The sequence below is a fragment of the Myodes glareolus genome, chromosome 11 (assembly GCF_982192425.1).
Source record: "Myodes glareolus chromosome 11, mMyoGla1.1, whole genome shotgun sequence".
NCBI lineage: Eukaryota > Metazoa > Chordata > Mammalia > Rodentia > Cricetidae > Myodes > Myodes glareolus.
In genome coordinates this window covers 41,346,547-41,368,216 of record NC_142036.1, presented here as the reverse complement: position 1 = coordinate 41,368,216, position 21,670 = coordinate 41,346,547, and the positions used below count along the sequence as shown (strand labels likewise).

At 50.7% G+C, this 21,670-nt stretch overlaps 1 protein-coding gene across 2 annotated transcripts; it reads right to left on the bottom strand.

Moving 5' to 3' along the window:
- Positions 1–7,999: 7,999 nt before the first annotated feature.
- Abcd4 (ATP binding cassette subfamily D member 4) lies at positions 8,000–21,389 on the bottom strand. Of its 2 annotated transcripts, XM_085697387.2 has the most exons (20): positions 21,257–21,389; positions 19,370–19,488; positions 19,120–19,247; positions 17,885–18,024; positions 16,755–16,871; positions 16,312–16,437; positions 15,696–15,746; positions 13,112–13,206; positions 12,709–12,830; positions 12,540–12,631; positions 12,314–12,403; positions 11,435–11,643; positions 11,209–11,300; positions 10,731–10,767; positions 10,371–10,420; positions 9,632–9,684; positions 9,270–9,346; positions 8,897–9,031; positions 8,628–8,743; positions 8,000–8,474 (listed from the first exon to the last, which is right to left on the bottom strand). In XM_085697387.2, the coding sequence occupies exons 1-20, from the start codon at positions 21,292–21,294 to the stop codon at positions 8,406–8,408; spliced, it is 1,956 nt and encodes a 651-aa protein (XP_085553513.2). In that variant the 5' UTR covers positions 21,295–21,389; the 3' UTR covers positions 8,000–8,405. The 2 variants fall into 2 exon arrangements, with proteins under 2 accessions (XP_085553513.2, XP_048305132.3); XM_048449175.3 differs by lacking the exon at positions 8,897–9,031 and having other exon boundaries at positions 21,257–21,388.
- Between the last annotated feature and the right edge of the window lie 281 nt (positions 21,390–21,670).

Here is a 21,670-nt window from a genome sequence, read left to right as displayed (position 1 = left end):
GGGACTTCTGCCAGCAGAGGAGGGGAGCTCTCAACAGGGCACACAACCTTACGGAGTCCTCTGTCCCCGGATTCCCAGACCAACCACAAGACTCCCTTTACCCCGTGAAGTTAGACATCCCACCCAGCTTTGCAGGGGCTGCTTCACAAGAAAGGCCCGAGACAGTGAGTTGTGACTTTTAATCTGTTTTGACGGTTGGTTTCTTCTCATTCCGCTCATAGAATGCTCCCATTTGCAAGTTTTTGTCTCCTTCCAGGTTGAGATGCTAGACTTTCCCCTGGTATGTAAATAATGTACATAACATGAGCCGGAAGAGACTGGATATCGGGGTGCTTGACACACTGAACGGTCACAACTTTTAGGTATTCAAAGCAAAATTTCTGTGCTGTTTTCTGTAAAGACACAAGCAAGAATAAAATTCATGCAAAGACTGCTGGAAATGGAACCAGGTGTCCTCTCTAGGTGAGGCCAGTAGCTTCCGTGTGTTGGCAGGTGGCATAAAAGGGAAATCCACAGAGATTTTTAGGCCCAAACTAGGTCTTCAACCAGGCATGGTGGCACACACCTTTAATCCCAGCACTTGGGAGGCAGAGGCAGGTGAATCTCTGTGAGTTCCAGGCCAGTCAGGCCTACAACATAGTGAAACAAATACTCCAGACTTCAAGGAACAATGGAGTAACTGGCTGGCTCATCTCTAAAGGCCCAGTTCATACCACACCCGAGTGATACTAAATCACTGCAAGTCCAATTTCCTGAGTCATTACCTATAGCCCCTGCTCTCCCCACACAGAAGGGAGATGTTATTTTTTCCCTCTGATGCTTCTTTCTACCCAAGGCTATTTCTCTGGAGATCCTTCAGTCCACAACCTCCTCGCTTCATTAGTCCACACCTGTGTGTTTGTATGTCTCACCTTCAACCTTCACATAGCAAGTAGGAAAGGTACATGCATCCGGTGATGCTAAGCTCCTGCCAAAGAGGAGGGGGGCCCAGAGAGATGACCCAGCCATTGAAAATCCCTGCTGCTCAATTCAAAGGACCGGAGCTCAGATGTCAGCACCCATATAACCAGCCAGAGGCCTTGCAAAACACCTGAAACCCCAGCTCTGAGGGATTTGACACTCTCTTCTGGCCTCTGCACCCAAAGGTTTGAGCACCCCCCCGCCACAGACACACAGAAACACATATGCAGACACACACCACACAAACACACAGAGACACACATCACACAAACACACACAGAGATACACACCACACAAACACACACAGAGATACACACCACACAAACACACACAGAGATACACACCACACAAACACACACAGAGACACACACCACACAAACACACACAGATACACACCACACAAACACACAGAGACACACACCACACAAACACACACAGAGATACATACCACACAAACACACACAGACACACACCACACAAACATAGACACAGACACACACACTCCCACACACACCACACAAACACCTACATACACACACACCACACAAACATACATACAGACACACATCACACAAACACATACACACACCACACAAACACACACACACCATACAAACACACAGAGACACACACCACACAAACACACACACAGACACATACACACCACACAAACACACACACATAGACACACACAGACACACACCACACAAACACACATAAACACTTAGACACACCCATATACCACACAGACAGACAGACAGACAAACAGAGACAGACACACACACATCTTTAATAAAAGAGGACAGAAGTGAAGAAGAAACGGCGTCCAGAAGGTGCAGACACTGCCTGTGCACAGCTGTGCCCCGCGACATGACGATGCCTCGGTGGAATGGTGAAAAGAGAGAGAGCATGAACAGACTAGATAGGTGGTATTTGCGCTCGGGAAATCTCATAAGATTGTTTCAAATTGGCTCAAGTCGTGGAACCCCCTGGCAGAAGAGATTGCTGGCAGCCCTTCAGGCTGAACGACAGGAGAGGGAAGTCTTCAGACGACCCCGATTAGACCCAAACGTGGTCCTCCTCATCCCGAGGCTGAGGGTGTGCATGGGAACCGGCAGTCTCCTGTGTGGTGAAGGGACGAAACTTGCCCTGCCTGTGTGGGCTCCCTGTGCAAAGGAGGCCTCGTCTGCATTCACATCCCTCAGTCTAGCAAGGTCTTCCCTCTTCCCTCCCACCCCCGCCCTCCAGGAAAGCATGCTGCCACTCCCCAGACCTGTCCCTTCAGTCAGGACTCACGACCTCCACTGTCACAGCACCTGCCGTTTTCCCTGTCACCGTGTAAGTTTTAATTTGCAACTCTATCTTCCTCACCAGATTGATTTCCTTAAGGGTAGAGTTTACATCTAATTTATCCTTTTATCCCAGGACCCATCAAAGGGCCTGCTACTCAAGCATTGTTAGGTGAATGGATGGATGGATGGATGGATCTATAACTTACTCATCAATAACTTAACAAGACTTATTGAGCATCTAACGTGTGTGAGCTCCGATACATACCAGCATCACATGTGTCTCACTGGGCAAGGCACTGGGCGGCAGTGGCAGGCAGGGCAGTCCTGAGTACCTGTTCTCCTGGAGGTGACAGTCAGGGGAGAGATACTGAGTCCAGTGACCTCCTGAGCAAATGTAAAATAACAACGGCCTAAGGTCTCAGACGCATAAGGGGCCACAAAACCAAAAAAATACAGTGACGCGACCATCTGGGTGCCCCGGGTCAAGGCGCTTCACCTTTGAACTTCTTGCCTTTTATCATCTGTTCTCATAAATCTGAAAGGACACTGGGAAAAGCCCCCACAAAACCTTGGCACTGCTCCACCCCTAGGCAGATCTGGGGGACAGACAACTGAGACAATGAGATGATTGGGAGATGCTAGCAATCCTCTTGGACAATCACCCTGGACCTGGGAAGAGATAGGGGCCGGCTACCAACAATCAACAGGAGGCAGGGGACCGGCTACTTCTCTCCAGATCATCAGTGGCAGAGAAGCTGGGCCGGAAGGGCAGATGGCCAGGCACAATGGGGCAGAGCAAAGAGTACTGCTGCTCAGGTGCCGACCCGGTAACTCCATCCCTGGAAGGGCTCAGGCCCTGGGGCCACAGGCCCACTGGCTGGCCACAGAAAGCCGCGTGCTTCAGGAAGCATGAGCAAGTGATAAAAAGGGCAGGGGGGACTGATTGATGAAGACTGTCCGAGACGCTGCACGGCCTAGGCAGGGATAGATGAGGAGGAGGCCAGCTGGGGGCAGGCAGAGTGGTGTGTCGGGCGGGGTGGAGTGGGAGCTCCTGAAGGCAGGGGCTGTGGTTTGGAGCAAACACTACCAGGAGAGAGTTGGTCTGTGTGACCACCAGAGTCTGGTTTCCAGTCCATGCTGGCCTCTCCAGCCTATGTCACCGGCACCCCCACCCCACTGTGGCCTTAGGGTCTTTCCCTTGCTCCATGAGAAGCACAGATCTGGGGTGCTGCACCTAGCCCATCGGTTATGACTAAGGAGGCACAAAAATGCCAGATGTGAATAATGGGAAACTGGAGGGGGGGTGCTGGGAACGCTGGACCCCAGTTCTCAATTCTTCTGGAGAGCCCAGTATGGAGAGCACCTGTAACACAGCCCTTCACAGGTGGCATCTCTGGGTTAGAACAAGCGTCAGACCTGCCCCTTGCCCTGTCTCTCTAATCTCTAGGTTACCAAGTTAGTCCCCTGGCATCCTCTGGTCAAAAGCCAGTGGCCTCTTGTCCTTGGGCTTCCCTGAGGTCCTCTCCCCCACCTCTGCCCCTCCCATGCTGTCCCTCATCCCAGACATCAGGCAGTCTGCTTAGTCACAGCTGAGCGGAAACCCACGGCGCCTCCCTCTATTAACTCCCCACTACAGATCAGCCCCTCAAGTGCTAATGGTTCTCCTGATTGGCAGCCTCACCCCCTCCCTACTCCTCTCCGATGTGTCTGAGACCCCTCCATTCACCTCTATGGCTTCGCTCCCAGTGTGGCTGAGCTAAGCTGTGTGGACCTCGGGGAGTCTCTGCTGCAGGAAAGGGGTCAGGCCCGGTGAGGTAGGTGGCCTTCTTGGTTTAAGCTGGAAAGATGCAAGCTGTCCATTAGTACAACAGGTGGACATTATCCTCTGTGGTATTTTGAATGAGAATGACCCCCATAAGGCTCGCGTATTTGGATGCTTGGTCCCTAGTTGGTCAAACTGTTTTGGATTAGGGGGTGTGGCCTTGTTGGAGGAGACATGTCACTGCGGGTGGGCTATGAGGTTTCCAAAGTTCGGGCCCAGTCTGTGTCTGTCACTAAGTGTGTGTGTGTGTGTGTGTGTCTGTCTGTCTGTCTGTCTGTCTCCTGCTTGTGGCTCAGATGTAAATGTGTAGCTACTGATCCAGCGCCACGTCTGCCTGCTGCCATGCTCCTTGTCCTGAAACTCACCCTCTGAAACTGTAGGCAAGCCTCCAATTAAATGCTTTCCTTTAGAAGTTGCTTTGGTTATGGTGTCTCTTCGCAGAAACAGAAAGGTCACTCAGACACTCTCCTATTCTTGCTCCTATTCTTGCTTGGGGCCTTTTGACCTGGGAGGGGGTGGTTGAGCAAGGTAATCATGGTGGCCTCCAAGGCGAAAGGGAAGCTTACCTTCAGTTCTGGTAGGTGAAGCAGAGCAGGTTTGTATGTGGTACTGGGGATCAAATTCAGGGCTGGAACCTGATCAGAGGCAGAAGTGGTACATGAAAAGCGGCTCAGTGGCCTGGAGAGGCGGCTCAGTGGTTGAGAGCACTTGATGTTCCTCCAGAGGACCCGAGTTCAAGTCCTAGTGCACATCGGGCTCGGGCAGTCCCTAACCATCTGTAAAGTCCAGTTCCATCTGGAATCCTCTTCTGGCTTCTAACAGCATCACACACACACACAACCTTTAAAACAAAATGGCTCAGCTAATTACAAGGACACAGGAATCAGATGAACAAACAAGAAATTGCTAGGACTGGTGCTGAACTGACCACTAATAGACACAGAGTGTGCTTAGTTCAGTCTCCAAAAGGTCTCTTCCCATTTCCCATGTCTTTGTACCTCATAATGTGCTAAGTATGGCTCAGTAGTAAGTCTGACCATGGTTTCCATATGTGCAAAAGGAGCAAGTGTCTGGGAAGTGGGACGGGGAGGGGCAGAATAGTGTGAAGGACAAGGCAGGGAACAGACTTTGGAACCAGGCACAGAGCCCTCCCTCATCTGGGGATTTCTATGCCCATGCCCGGGGTAACAGTTCCCATGAGAACAGTGTTGACCGGAGGTGAGAAGAATGTCAGGCTGGATCCAATAGATTGAGCTTAATAACTGCAAACTCTTCCCGCCAATGTCTCGGAGGATGGCAGACTCATCTACTATGACACCGCTTCACAGGGCTCTGGCCACGGTCTGAGGGCATGGTGAGAAATGATCTGACAAACAGTTTGCCCTGGAGTGTATTCAGAGTTCTGCTGATTGAATTTTTTTTTTTTTCCAAGATAGGGTTTCTCTATAGCTTTGGTGCCTGTCCTGGAACTAGTTCTTGTAGACCAGGCTGGCCTCGAACTCACAGAGATCTGCCTGCCTCTGCCTCCAGATGGCTGGGATTAAAGGTGTGTGCCCCCACTGCCTGGCTTTGATTGTGGCTTTGACTGAATTCTTTAGCTATCATTTTAGTTTTGTGTTCTGGAGACCAGATCTCATATGACCCAAGTTGGCTTCAAACTAGTTCTGTGGTGAGACGCCAGATGCTCCAGCCCCATTCTCCTGAGTGCTGGCATTACAGGCACAGCCTCCACTGCCAGTTTGGTTTTCGTTTGCTTCCTTCCGGTAGCTGCGCTACAGCCCGCAGAGTGGCGACACCACCCCACTTCCCAGACGACAGGCTGAGGCTCCTGGGACTTTTTCCTTCAGTCTCTCTTCTTATTCTTGCTTTTCTGGCTCTTTTCTGAGATACCAGCAGAGGAAGAGAGAAGTGGATGGAAGACTTGTTGACAGGGTAAAACTGACAGAACCTAGGCGTGGGCTGGACCAGGGGATGAATGGGTGTCATAAGGATGGGCTGCTCTGGGAGCTGGAGAGATGGCTCAGAGGTTAAGAGTTGACTGTTCTTCCATGGGTCCTGAGTTCAATTCCCAGCAACTGCATGATGACTCACAACCATCTATACTAAGCCTGGTGCCCCTTTCTGTCATCCAGGCAGAACACTGTAAACAAAGTAAAAAAAAAAAAAAAAGAAAAAAGAAAAAAAAGAAAAAAAAAAAAGAAAAAAGAAAGAAAAAACGGGCTGTTCTGTTGGATGTGGCACATGCCTTTAATCCCAGTACTTGGGAAGCAGAGGTAAGTGGACTTTCTGAGTTTGAGACCAGCCTGGTCTACAGAGTGAGTTCCAGGATAGCCAGGGTTACACACAGAAACTCTGTATCGAAAAATGAAAACAAAATAAAACAAAAGAATGGATTGTCCTGGGGCTGAAAATACACTCAGAGATGAAGAGTGCTTGTTCCCAGTGTGCACGCATGCATGCAAGCAGGAGCACGCAAGCGCGTGTGCACACATGCATACACACACACAGGTTCACAACTATCACCAACTTCAGTTCAAGGGGATCCAACCCCCCCTTCTGACCTCCACAGTCACCAGACACACATGTGGTACAGACTTAGACACAGGAACAACACTCAATCACATAAAAATAAAATGAATTTATCTTTTCAAAAATTAAAAAAAAAATGACTTGTCCTGGGCCGGTTGTGGGAGTACACATCTTTAATCTTCACAACAGGAGGAAAAAGCAGGCAGATTGAGTTCTAGGTCAGTCAGAACTACATAGTGAAACCCTCGAAAAGGGGGGGTAGGAGTAGGCGGGGCCTTTTCCAACTCAGGCAGCTGATGGGACAGTGGCATTGCTCATCTTCACAGGGGAAAGGCCATCAACTTGCTTTGGCGTGTGAGTTTATTTTCTGTTGCTCTGAGGCAGTGGTTCACAGCCTGTGGGTCCCAACCCCTTCGAGGGTCAAAGGCCCTTTCACAGGAGGCAAGGGCCCTTTCATAAGGGTCATCTAAGACCACTAGAAAACACAGATATTTGCATTATGATTCATAACAGTAGCAAAATTAGTTTTTAAGTAGCAACAAAAATAATTTCATGGTTGGGGTCCCCACCATGAGAGATTGCATTAAAGGGTCGCAGCAGAGATGGATAAACACTGCTCCAAGAGGATACCACAGGAAACAGAACTTGATTTTTATAAAATATATTATAATAAAATATAAATTATAAAAGAGAAGTTTATGCCAGGACTGGAAAGCTGGGCAAGCTAAGACTGAAGAGGTGCATCTGAGAGGGGCTTCTCCTTGGGGCATAGGACGTAAGGCAACAAGGAACAAGGCAGTGGGCAGAAAATGAGAGAGGAGAGAGACACATACTTACAATAGAACACAAAAATCTGGCAACAAAAAAAAAAAAGGACTTTGGGTTCAATGACTTTATTTTATGCTTTTGAGGTTTGCCAATTTAACTTGTAGGGGGTCTTATTATTTAGGCCAGACAAGTCTCAAACTCATAATCCTCCTGCCTCTGCCACCATCCTTTTGGGATTACAGGTATGTACCACCACATTTGGCCTAATTTTTTTTCTTGTTCTGTAATACAAATTTCTTTTTTGGTGAGGGTAGGAGAAACAAAACAAGACAAAACCCATCAACCTTATTTTAGCTGATAAGGAAAAAGGGATTATTTTCTTCTGAGTTGGATAATACAGACAGCTGGGGATGTAGCTCCACGGTAAAGCACTTGCCTAGGAGTCATAAGGCTGGACGTTCAATTCCCAGTAATGAAACAAACAAACAAAAGATAATGAAGACAGAGGGTCCCCAGGGTCAGTGGTCCAGGCACGGGCCACACTGTGCCCTCTCCATGCCCGGCAGGTAGGAGAGTATACCTCCACACCGTAAGGACAAGTCTGGAGACTCAATCAAAGAGACCACTCTACGGTAGAGAAAAGACACATTTTTAATGTTTATTCTTTTTTAAAAAAAAAAAAAACTTACAAAATTTAAGTGGTTAATTAAAGTTTAAAAAAAATCTATCACTGATATCTAATCAGCTTACTTGAGTCCCACAGCCGTCTCATTCTGACCTTTCACTTTTTAGTGCATTTGATTTATCTTCAGCAACCGTCATCTGAAGTCATTCGTAAAAACCCACAGGAACAGCGCTGGGGAGACCTCAGTGCTCCCTGCAGGGCCACGCCTGGCAGGGCCTGCGGCTGCTAGGGTTCCTACACAGAACCTGACGTGAATCAGAGGCCCCTTGCCTCACCAGTCTCCGCTGTCTGCCCTGGGCACCGCAGGCCTCCCCAGGGCTTGGCTGTCCCGGTGCATCCATGTTTGGCTTCATTCCATTTTGATTCTGGTCAGTTCCCACCGTCCTTCTCCACAGAGTTTCAGAACCCAGGAGTGAAACTGCGAGAGACCATTGCCCCACGGAGGTCAGACGGCTGCCGGAGCAGTCACCCAACCCCTCTGCCACCCAGCGCCTCGTTTGAGGGGCCTTTGGCCTGGCCAGGCCCAACCCCTGTGTTCTTCTTCTTCAAACCATCCCTGTGATGTGGGTACCTTCTCAAGGCTGGGCCGATGTCCCACGCTGATAAATGTCATCCCCAGTTGCTGGCCAATGCGATAGAGCTCACTCTCCACCTCCTCTGTCAGGGCACTGGTGGCTTCATCAAGCACTGACGGCACACGTGGTGGCAAAGGATCACAGACCTGCCCTTGCCCTTTCTGTCATTCCTCCAACCCGTATTCACCCTGGGGCGTGGAGGTATAGGGACCCTGCCTCAAGAAGACAACTGTCCAAGAGAGCCACACCAGGATAGAGAACATACCTGTGGGCACTGCCCAGGTCTCTCGGCTGCCTACAGATAAATAGCACTGTGCCCCAGGACTGTACAATCCAGGACGTCCATACCCGCCACACATATATGCCCCTGCCAGACACAGCTTGGGGGATGACCACTCATCTAGGGCAGAACCCAAAGAGCTATAATCACAACCCCTCTAACTGAGGCCACCACGGCAGGAAGTTTCATAATGGCTATTTACATTCTCAGGACCATGCCAAAGGGCCAAGGTCATCACAGATAGGGGACACAGGGATGCCTCGTCACGGACAGGTACACACAGGAGGATGTGACCACACGCTGTGAGCATCTGCAAGTACACACAGCCTGGCGCCTGCACCCACAGTGTGCACCTCACCTGCGTACTTTGGCTGCAGGTAGAAGAGCCGAGCGAAGGACAGTCTCTGCATCTCCCCTGGTGACAGGACATCATACCTAGGAAAAGTAACGAGAAGGGAGCCCTTAAAGGAGGTGGCGACTTGACTTTTGCCAAGAACAGGTCTTGAAAGATGCAAGCTCACTGCAGATGTTGGTTGCAGGACAGACCGTCCCGCTTAGCCACCTGACAGGTGAGGCCCAAACTGCACCCTAGATACAGATTCTGAATGGGTGGACCAGCCCAACATCTGACTGTTGGTGACAGAGTCATTCTGTTCCTCTGCAGGGCTGCTGGGACCCACCGTCTTCATGGAGGAGCTGCCTGAAATAGTTCATCCTTACCAGTTCCAATCCACCTGCTGGTCCAGACCGCCGGTCCTTGCCACCAAGCTGGACTGTAACAGAGGACATAAAGTTAGGGTCCACGCCTGTTTTCTGCAGTCCCAGATCCCCACCTCAAACACTGACACAGCAGCGCTTTACCAAGGTGGGCGTTGTCACCTGTACTCCAGGCTGGCTGGAGGACGGTGGCAGATGAAGCAGACACAATCCATCAGCTCTGTTATTGTTTCTTTTAAGATTTATTTATTTATTATGTATACAGTGTTCTGTCTGCATGTGTGCTTGTACACCAGAAGAGGGTACCAGATCTCATTACAGATGGTGGTGAGCCACCATGTGGTTGCTGGGAATTGAACTCAGGTCCTCTGGAAGAGCAGCCAGTGCTCTTAACCTCTGAGCCATCTCTCCAGCCCTTTGTTATTGTTTTAAAATTTTCCACAGAGGTGAGATAGCTCAGTGGGTTGAATGCTTGCCATACCAGCCTGTTTGGCAACCTGAGCCTTATCCCTAGAACCCAACATTCACAAAAACACCCCCAAAATGGAAACAATATCTCTACAGGGAGCAAGAACACAGCACCTTACTGCCTGTACCCTGTCTGTCGTTTCTACTGCCAACTTGTACTCCCAATGTTTGCCATAGTCTCGGGTCCAGAAATGGCAACAGCTCTGCTGGCCAGCAGCTACCTGTGGCCAGTGCTCTCAGGTGAGCCTGAGTCCCCAGGGCCCGTCCCACTCACCAGGCCTGCCAACTCCAAGAACCTCATAATCCTCTCATCATCAGCAGAACCTGCAAAACAGAGGCTTCCTCAGTACAGTGGGGCCTCAGGCGGGCAGGATGGAGGGCATGCATCCCGGCAGGGGCAGATGCCCCAGGACAAACCTCAGAGCAGAACGGCCTGTGAAAGGAGACACCTTCTCCAGGGGTGTCTCTCCTTGGGAAAGGAAGACAGGACAAGAAGAGGACCCCAAAATAGTGAGCAGATACAGATACAACGAACAGCCTGGCTAGGCAGTCTTCCAGGGGTGGCGGGGGCGCTACCCAGGCAGAGCAGGGACAACTGGGGTGAGAAGACAGGAGTTGAGGAGGGACAGCTCACCTGAGTCAGGGTAGATCTCCTTCAGGGGATAGATCACCTGGAAACAAGAACAGCTCTGGCTAGGACAGGCGATAAGAGCCAGCTGCACTCAGTCCCACCCCTTAGCGTCCGTAGAAACCACCCACAGAAGCCAGACTCCTCCCCACCTAAGCAGAGGGGTGACACCAGCCTGAGGGCCCAGTAGGAGAGACACAGGTGTAACCAGTGGGGCAACTGCAGCCTTCAGAAGTGTGTCTGTGAGGCAAGAGTCTTGGAACTTTCTGAGCGCAAACGCTAATGCCCAACAAACAAACGGGGTAACTGGCTAGACACCCTAGGAAGTGCCTCTGGGTTGAACCCATAAATACTGCATAGTATGTTCTCAGAGACTGGGAACTGGCCCTAACCTCCTAGGGCCTGAGGGCTGTCACACTGTTAGAAGTCCTGAATGTAATTGGACGGAATGAGGTTGGAGGGATGGACCCCTGACCCTGCTGACCTGCTCCCGAAGTGTCCCATCAGTGAAGAACGGCTTCTGTGGCAGGAACAGCACCCCGTGGGGCCCAAAGTCAGTCAGCATCTGCACTGAGCCTGCAGAGCCCGCAGGAGCCGACATTGGGAGACCTCGCAGAGCAGGTACCTGCCTTTCCTCTCATCCCGCCCGCCTCCCACCACGTTGCCCACCAGGGCCTAGGCTGCACTGGGGGCAGGGAGGACTGGCTCACCCTTCACACTCTCCCACAGGCCGCCCAGCACCCGCAGCAGGGAGGTCTTGCCAGTGCCAGTGTTGCCTGTGATGAGCAGACTCTGCCCCTCACAGATTTTCAAGCTCAGGTCCTTGATGAGGGGCTTGTCAGAGGAGGGGGCAAGGATGGAAACCCGGTCAAGCAGAAAAGCCGTGTCTGATGGTTCTGTGACTGGCCACCCTGGGGCCCTAGGACAGAGAAGGGAGACGGAAAGACAGGCCGTGAGAGAAGTACAAGGTAAGGGCTTGGCTTAGAAGCATCACCTTTGTCCCATCAAACTCAGACACTGCTACACCTGGCTTCTGTGGTCACTAAAGACTTGAACCTAAATCCTCAAGCACTTTACCCACTGAGCCATTTCCCCAACCCTTCTTTTTTTTATTCATTTATTTTAGATATTTTTATTGACACATTCATAAAATATAATATTTATTTTATTTAACAAGGGTCTCACTATGCAGTTCAGGGTGGTCTTAAACAATCCTTCTGCCTCAGCCTCCTCGGTACTGGGATTAAAAGTGTAAGCCACCGTGCCTGGCTTTTTGTTTTGTTATGGTGCCAGGCAGAAGATGTGCCCATTTGCTAGAGAATGATATAAATCTATACAATGGGTACCAGGACGAAGGTGTCAGCCAACTGTGCACACTTGTAATGCACTTGATACAACGTGAAGACTGCTTTCACCCACTCCTTATCTCCGCTGCCTGACTCAGAGGAGGCTCCAAGGTCACACCAGCTGGGTGAGCACTGTGTTTCTCCACCCACTCCCTATCTCCGCTGCCTGACTGGGAGGGGCTTCAAGTTCACACCAGCTGGTGATAATCGTGTTTCCCACCCACACTACAGCTGGGTACTCACTTGCTCAAATCCCACTCACTCTCGCCCAGGCTCTCACAGTCTTGGGATTTTCGGGACATGTCCAGCAGGGCCTCCTGAAGCTCTCCAATCCTGGGCAAGAAGGGAGAACTAAGGCGGAATCTCGCCAGGTGAAGAGGAAACGCCTTCCTGTCTCCTGCCCACTAACACACAGTGGGATTCTGTCTCTCCCCACTCAGCGTTTTCTAGTGGCACACACTCTGCTCACCTGTGCGTGTAACCGGCGACGTCTGAGAACGTGGTGGACAGGTCAATGAGCTGGGTGAAGCAGTTGATGAGGTAGATACACACAAAGGCATTCTGGTCAGGACAGGGAGCAGTGAGTGCTGGCCCCAGGCACTGGGCCACAGGGTAAGGCTTACCAGAAGCGACCTCACCTTGCTGACCAGGGTGCTGAGCTCTGTGGGGCTCAGGTCTCCATAGATCCCACTGAAAATGGGGATCGCGATGACAACGTAGCTCAGAATGCTGCCCAGATAATCAAAGGTGTTGATACCAACTGTAGGAAAGAGATTTCGTGAGACCCAGGAGACACCCATGTGTTCTGCCGGGGAACCCTTAGGATGTGGAGCAGGAAGCCAAGCAAGGTCGCACTTCCTCAGATGTCATTCCCCTAGGATACCCACAGCAAAGGCAATGCCCCCCCCCCCCCGCCCTGTTAATCCTTTCAGTAAATGGATCCCTAACCAGGGCAGGCAGACAGTAGGGTGGTGTGCGGATGTAGTGTTAGTTGGACCACCCCCAGCCTGTGGTCCCACCTCCCAGGGCCCCTCGGCCTACTGTAGAGCCAGAGCTCCCTGGACATCAGCTCTCTCTGGGTTTGAAGGAGTCTCTGCAGCCTGCGGTCCGTTCTCATGTGTTCTACAAGCCCAGCTCTGATGGAAAAGAATGAGATGTCTCGGACCTGCAGGGGCTCAGCAAGGCTGGGGCACCTTCACCCCCCACCACAGCCTCCTTCAGAGACCAAGCCCATGCTTCATCCTAGCCTCAGACACTCTCTTCCGTGAACATCCACAGCTTGAGCCCCATGACTCAGTCTGTGATCATGAACTCTGAAGTTGGCCAGATCTGGTTCAGATCCAAAACTCTGGCTGGTTTCTGCTAAAATAACAATTATGTGAGCTTCTAACACCTTTTCTTACTTTACAATTGAACCAGTGACAGTTACATAGTACATTAGATGGCGATTTAAGAGTTCTATGGGGGAGGGGGGGCTGGAGAGATGGCTCAGCAGTTAAGAGCACTGAGTGCTCTTCCAGAGGTCCTGAGTTCAATTCCCAGCAATGTGAGCACATGGTGGCTCACAGCCATCTACAATGAGATCTGGCGCCCTCTTCTGGCCTGCAGGCATACATGCAAATAGAACACTATACATAATAATAAATACTTAAAAAAAAAAGTTCTATGGGGGGGGCGCTGAAAAGAAGGCTCAGCGCTTGTTGCTCTTATTGAGGACCTGGGTTCAACTCCAAGCAAGTACATGGCAGCTCACAGTTCTTGTTACTCTGGTTCCAGGAGATCTGACTGCCTCCTCTGACCTCAGCGGGTACAGGCACACACACGGTACAGATAAACATGCAAGCAAAGCACTCATACACATAAAATAAGTAAATCTTAAAAACTTTAACTCAGCGTAGTGGTGCACACCTATAACCCCAGCACTTATCTCTGTGAGCTTGAGACCAGCCTGTTTACAGAGAGAGTTCCAGGACAGCCAGGGCTACACAGCGAGGCACTAGGGGGCTGGAGGCCTGGTTAAGAGCACTCTTGTTCTTTCTTCCAGAGGGTGCTGTTCCAGTCCCAGCAGCCACAGCAGGCAGTTCACAACTGCCTGTAACTCCAGAATCAGTGGAAACATTGCCCACTTCTGGCCCCTAATGACACCAGCACACACCCTACACACACACACACACACACGAATAAAATAAATAAAAATTAAAAAATAAATAAAAATTAAAGTCAGGCTGGGTGGTGACAGTGCCTGCCTTTAATCCCAGCACTAGGGAGGCAGAGGCAGGCGGATCTCTGTGAGTTCAAGGCCAGCCTGGTCTACAAGAGCTAGTTCCAGGACAGCTAGGACTGTTACACAGAGAAAACTTGTCTCAAAAAACCAAAAAAAAAAAAAAAAAAAAGAAAGAAAGAAAGAAAGAAACTTGCAGCAGGCCGGTGCATGTCTTTAATCCCAGCATGTGGGAGGCAAAGGTAGGCAGATTTCTGAGTTAGAGGACAGCTCTGATCTAAAGAGTGAGTTCCAGGACAGCCAGGGCTGCATTGAGAAATCTTGTCTCAAAAAAGAAAAAAGAAAAGAAAAGAAAGAAAGAAACTCACAGTAGACGGCAGGTGGCCTTGCCTCTAAGAATGCGGAGTGTCAGATGTGTCCTCAGCACTATGGCAACAAACAGATATGTCCACTAAGGGAGTCTTGGACAGCTCCCCAGGGGAGGTAACTTAAAAGGCTTCAAGCGTTGGCAGAAATTCTCCACAAGAAAAACTGGAGAGAAGAAGGGGGTGTTTTAAGTTTGCAGAGTCGGCGGGAGAAGCAGTCTGCCGCTGTAAGAGCTAACCCATTGGGATCTCACAGCAGAAGCTACAGAATCCAGAACACGGGCACCACTGGACTCATCCCACCTCCAGAATCCAGCTCTGGTCCTTTATTTATTTTTTTCTTTTAGACAGAGTCTCACTATGTAGCCCTGGCTGGCCTTCAACTCACGGAAATCTGCCTGCTTCTGCCTCCTGAGTCTGGGATTAAAGGTGTGCGCCACCATGCCCTCCTGGCTCATCTCAGATTCTGTGTTCCTGGTGTCCCCATGTGGAAGTGACTGACTGCTAACTGCAGTAGAGAGACTGAGCACAGAGGATCTATTAAATTTACCCCATGAGCAGGGAAGCCAGGGAATAATTCTGCTTCTTAAATACAGCCTATGCTACCAACCAAGATACCAGGACCTGCCCTGGTCCAGGAAGGAAGCAACTCCACAACACCCAGCAAGACATCAGGCCCTTGGCTCCAGGAAGTGTAGATGTGACTTTCTATGAGGAGCCTACCCCCACCCCGATGCTGCAGAGACAGAGAAGCCATTCCACAGACATCAAAACACAAAAGCAAGGCTTCAATCAGGATGAAGCCACCCACTCATTTTTTTCCCTTGGTCATCTTAGAACCCATATTAGGCCATTAATACTAATTAACGAAGCCACCAGCTTCACAAGCAGTCCCTGTACCCGAGGACAGTGAGAAGGCTGGGGAGAGGGTCACAGTTAAGTGTGACAAGCTCTGGCAGTGCCAGGAAGGTTGCGGTCTTTATCTTTCTCTTCCTAATACAAACGTGGGAAGAAGGGGAACTTCCTCTGCTAGACTCACCTGTAGAAAGCGGCGGGCTCGGCATTCACTCGAATCTGCATGTGCTTGAACCTAGGTAGATAGAAGGGAAAGGTGCTGATGCTGGGCGCCCTGGATGGAGAGGAAGTCCACACCCAGACAGCATAGGGTCCAGCTCTCTGTGGACTGTGGCTGCCTTTCCCTGGGCTGTCACAAGGGTGAAAGCCCCAGGGCTTGGGTGGGGCAGCAGGGACTGTGCAAACAGTGCTGACTTCAGGTTGCTGGAACGGGATGGGTGTGTTCTCGCCTACGGGACCTCCTCCCCTATGCCTAGCTTAACCAAGGCAAGAAGTGCATGGCAGTAGCAGGATGTAGAACAGTTGCTGGTCCAACAGACTGGGCGGCTGGACCATGAGCTTGTGAAAAGGCCCCCAGAGGATGCTGATGCTGGTCAACCTACACCTTTCTCACTGCGTCACATGCACGATGTCCCTAATTCTCACAGTTCTCTCAATAGACAAGCACATCATTCACTTCAGAGATGACCGAATGGAAATCTCAAGATGCACATGACACCCATTTCCTCCAGGACATTACACATGGCTAGTAGCTGGCACAGCAGCTACCTTGTCCCTTAATCTTACCCAGGAAGACACACCTGAAATCCCCCTCCAGCTTTTCCTGCTGCACCAGCTTTGTCACAATGGGCCCCATCAAAGTCTTGTTCACCATGGTTCCCAGGATGAAATATCCAAAAATGCACACAGGCCCAAGCCAGCCTGTGCTGGAAGACAGAAACGGAGGGTGAGAGGTGGTTGTGCGATGCCACACACATAGCCTGGTGAACCTCCTTCCTGCCTCATCCCTCTCAGGTAGCCCCTGTTGGAGCTCTACCTCATGTGACATCTGACACCTGGCTAAAGCTAAAGAGCCAGGGGTGAAATATCCCAAGACCAAGGAGGGGGCGGGGTCATGAGCACGTGAGCTGGGAAGCCTCGCTGAGGTGCAGGTGGGAAAGATGAGCCTCTCTTGGACCCTGCCCTGCCCTGGGTGTGGGAGGCTCAGGCTGGGGAGGCGGGCCCCTGGAGAGAGAGGCTGCACCTTTGGAAGCACTGGTACGTGTAGTAGGCCAGGGTGAAGGGGGAGATGATTAGCCGGCTGGTCATACTGCTGAGCTGCCTGCAGAACCGCTCCACGTCCTGGCTGATGCGCTGGTCCCTACAGCCGACAACACAGAAGAGGAGCTGAGTCCAGCGAGCAGAGCTGGGGACCTCCACTTCCAACCCCGACTGACTCAGACACACAGTCCTTAGGCCCTCACCAGAATTCTAGATTGCTGTCTTGATTTACCGAGGAGAAAAACAAAACCAAACCATCAGAAGACCCATGAAAATCTGAGGATAGAGCTGTCTTTCTGCATGGTAGAGAACGCGCTCTCTCGTTAATCTCAATCCTCCCTTATCTCTACAGACCTGGAGTGACTCCAGGTCAGGGCTGATTGTGACAGCTTTACCAGGGCTGAGTCACCATGAAGAGTCCATCTTCTCAGGACCTTCCCTGGGAAGCTCAGCCTGAGCTGAGGATGGGTCACCCCAGGCGGGCAGCATGGGCTATGGCTGGTAAGTAGGAGAGGCCTACGTGTGAAGGGGCCATCTCACCACCAGGGCCACACTGACCCCTATTCCCACGAGCGCTTGGGCAGGACAGGCCGCCTGCAATCCCTCACCTCTAAAATTTCAGTTTATGCTGCCACACTTGCTGTCGGGTATGACACTGGCCCTGCCAGGGACGGTGGCAGTTCACCTCACCACATCCTTTGAGACGGGACTATCCTGATCATCATTGTACAGGAAGACGAAGATTGAACATAAGCGCTAGAGGCAGGGCGGTGACAGAATAGGGATCTAAAACCCAGGCAGTAATAGCAATTGCCTTTTCCTTCTGCTCTCCTGCCCCGCTGCACATTCAAGAACGTGTTCCCTGGCAAGGAGGCTTCCTTCACTGACTTCATTTCAACTCAAATATGTGAAACAGGCTAAAAAGAACTGCTCCTAATTGCTTCCTTTTAGCTCCCTATTCTCAGCCCCACCATCTCTCTGCAGAACCTCCTCCCCACACAGCTCTGGGCAGCAACACTGGCCTCCTGCAGACGAGCGTGGCCAGGAGTCTGCAGGACTAAGCTGGCCGCACAGAGCCATCAGGGGGCAGCAAGGATGGAGAGGGATGCCTACGGATTATCGATGTCATCCCGCAGCACGTTGAGGGTGTAGTACACTCGGGCCCGGAAGTACAGGTTGTGCAGGTGCTCGGTGAGGTCCTTCCTCCAGTTCACATACAGCAGGTTGCAGGTGAACTGGTCAAAGCTCTTCAGCTGTGCACAGGGTGGGGGTGGGGGGAAAAGGGGGAAGGCAGGGGAGGAAAAGATGGCTTCCTGCGATTCTAGGTTCAAAGCTCAGAGCTGGCAGGAGCTTCTGCTGATGAGGCAGAAGCCGCTCGGCTCACTTCGGGGATAGTTCCCTTCTAAGGTTTCAAATCACGAGATCTCCCTTCCCCATTCGCTCACGTGCCCGCTCCTTCAACAAATCCCAACACGCTTCCCAAAGGCAAGCCCCGTAACCCCCTTTCTGCAGTCTATGTCTCAATTGAGAGCAGAGCTGCAACTGGAGACAGGGAACCACACGTCTGCTCCATGTATGATCTATTCCTCTGCCCCCAAGCATGGAAGAGGCCTCCACATATCTGAGGTCTTACTGACTGAAAGCACACCCAAGTGGCCACCTAAGGGCGAGAAAGGGCAGCCCCAGACACTGCTGCTAGTCCAGCCTGATGGAGGCTGGGTCTTGGGAGAGCCTTGCTCCGTCACCTGCCATCCCTGAAGAGCCTCACGCTGAGCCCTCGGGAAATGACAAGGAGTTCACAAGCCAGTAAGGAGTGTGGCAGCAGCTGCCAACTGAGAGAGCACGCACACGCAGAGACGGGGTCGAATTGGATTGAGGAAACAAAAAGAAAGTTGAGGAAGACTCGAAAGAAGTGCCAATAAAGGTATCTTGATAAACAAGTAGGGTGTCGCTAACTCACGTAGCGGAAGGACAAGAAAGAGGCAGGCGAGAAGGCTGGAGGTGTGACACCACTCGTGCTGAGCCACAGCCTCAGCTGCCAGAGAAGCAGCAGCTCCGTGGCTGCAGATGCGGGTTTTTAAAGTGTGCTGAGTTCCCTGAAATGAGAGTCCTGGGATGGGACGGGACACTGACTATTTCTCCTGAGTATTAAGCCAGAAAGTCCATCCCAAGTAGGTCAATAGCAAGATCAAGGCCCTGCCTCAGGTTCTGTCCTTCAGGGAAACTGTTAATTCCCAGAAAGCGGCAGAAACACACCCGGAGCTTGGTTCCTGCTTCCTGAACACTAGGTGCCACCAGGCATTCCCCTAGACAGGAGAAGGGGACACAGGGCTAAGGGCAGTCCTTACGGTGGAATTGAGAACAATGAGCGCCACGGCCAGGAAGGTCAGGGCCTTAAATCCATCCAGGTCTTTGTTTCCCAGGACTCCATAATACTGACTGGGGATCAAGCCAACTTGGTAGATCACCAATTGCTCTGTGGGGAGGGAGAGAAGCCGGAAATCAAAGGGGGAAAGAAAGACACTTCCTCCTGCCAGAGCCAAGGAAAGGACTCCTAAACCCAGGCTCTGTCCCATACCCCACAGCCCACTCACTCACCCAGGAGGGTCACACACAAGAGCGTCATGAACATTAAGACATTCTGTGATGACCAAGAAGGAAAGAAAACCTTCTGTATCCTCAGGAACCGCTGGACAAGTTGCAGATCTATCCTGGGCCTGCAGATGTCAGCCATGGAGAGAAGACTCAGGATAGAGCCTTATAGGAGGTACCCAGCTTAGCCTTATTCTGTACAGTGGGTCCAGGCTTTGCACAGAGAATGGGTACAAATGCTGGAGAGGGTGGGCTAGAGAGCATCAGAGCAAAAAGTGACACTGCTAACCTAACACAAGCAAATGTTAAAAAAAAAAAAAGTATTTTAGCATTTTAGTGGTGATACCTTAATAATGATACAGTGGGAAGACATTTCTCAGAAAAGACCCCAAACCTACAAACTCTCCAGGGTAAAACTGATGGGCTTTATTTACACTGAAGTATTTTTATTCAACACAGTACCACAGATTTTGATTAAACGAGAAAAGGCATTTACAGAATGAAATTAGTAAGGAATGACAACCTGGAGCATGCAAGGAATTTCTGCAAGTCAGCTACTTCCTAGGAAAGTGGGGAAAGGAGATAAACAGTCTGTGAAAGGGGCACTCTTGACACGCCTAGTACGTGTATTAAGTCAGCACAGTGTGGCCGACAAGATGTCTCAGCTGGTAAAGTGTTTGTCTTGAAGACCTGAATTTCATCTCCAGGTCCCAGTGTGGAAAGAATCAACTCCTTAAAGTTGTTACCTGACTCCATACATGTGTCATGGCACACACACACACACACACACACACACACACAAAATAAAGTTAGCACACTAGAACACTATCTTACACACATCAAATTGATACATATTGGCAGGAGGACCTAAACAATACCAAATACTGGGGATGGAAATAAGGGAAACCAGAACCTTTAAATACTGCTTGCTGTCAGGAAGGATAAACTGGTTGTAACCACTCCAAAGAGCAACCTTGTAGAACTAAGTACAGCTCAGCATCTTATCTCCGGGATGGACAGCCCATATCAAAATCAGTGACATCTCCCAAGAAATGACTGCAGGAATACCCATCATAGTATAGTTCACGGAGCTTGGTATTGGAAGGAATCTCGGTGCCCATTGCTAGGGAAATGAGAGGAATAGTCTAAGTAATAAGGGTGATACCAGGCCACATTCAGGAGTGAAAACTCATACAGCATGGATGACCTCAAAACCCAAAGCTCGGTTTTAAGTTTTTGATGGTTTTTTTCTTTTTTCCTTCTTTCTTTCTTTCTTTCTTTCTTTCTTTCTTTCTTTCTTTCTTTCTTTCTTTTTCTGTTTTAAAAATCACAACATATAAACTGGACAGTAGTAGAGCACGCCTTTAATCACAGCATTCGAGAGGCAGAGGCAGGAGGATGTATGTGAGTTAGGGGCCAGCCTGGTCTAAAGATCAAGTTCCAGGACAGCTAGTGCTACACAGAGAAGCCCAGTCTTGAAAAACAAAACAAACAAGCAAAAAAACAAAACCAAAAACACATCACACACACACAAAAAAACCACAACGTATTGTTTACATGAACTCAAAATCTATCTACTTTTTTTTTTTAAGATAAGATGACAATTTAAGTGAGGGAGTCTGAAAAAAATAATACACGGCGTGGGGGGGGGGGTGTCCGAGGAGCGGACTGGGACTGAGAATGCGAACCAAGGGAGAAATCTACCAATAGAGGGGTGTCCGCGGTACCAAGAATGAAGCAGAGTCAGCTCCACTCTGTGAAGCCGGGGTTCCAAAGAGCGCGAAGAACTGAAAGAAGAGTTGCGAGAAAAGAGCCGGCGGGGACAGCAACCCCTTCCCCACTGCCCAGACAGGGCGTCCTCGTCAACCGGCTGTCCTCACTAGCCCTGCTCACCTGGCGCCAGCTCGGGCTGCGGGCCCTGGGACCGCCATCACCCGGGATGCGACCGACGAGCCAGCCGAGCCAGCCCCCAGCCCACCCCGGGCAGAGTCCGCAGAGCTCGGGGCCCCGCCCCGGGAGGAAAGGGGAGGGGCGCCAGCGACCACAGAGACGCGGAGGATAGAGAGGACGCTCGGCGCCGCGGCCGCTCCCGGAAGCACAGGCTTTCCGGAAAAAGCAAGAGAATAGCTAGAATTTATGGAGCTGGCCCGGCGGCTAGAGCGTCCCCTCTGGGTTTGGGAGGTTTCTTTTGACAGCTGGTAGTTCTGAATGTAAACATATCCCAGATAAGCCAGCGTGGTCTTAAAAGAAATATATATGTGAATATGTATATGCATATATACACACATATATAGATTGTATATGTGT

Coding starts and splice junctions, on each gene's coding strand:
- Abcd4 (XM_085697387.2), bottom strand. CDS start 21,294: ATGGCGGTCCCAGGGCCCGCAGCCCGAGCTGGCGCCAG. Junction 16,438..16,754: donor ACGTACCAGTGCTTCCAAAG/GTGCAGCCTCTC, acceptor TCTGTCTTCCAG/CACAGGCTGGCTTGGGCCTG. Junction 10,421..10,730: donor GGAGATCTACCCTGACTCAG/GTGAGCTGTCCC, acceptor TCTGTTTTGCAG/GTTCTGCTGATGATGAGAGG.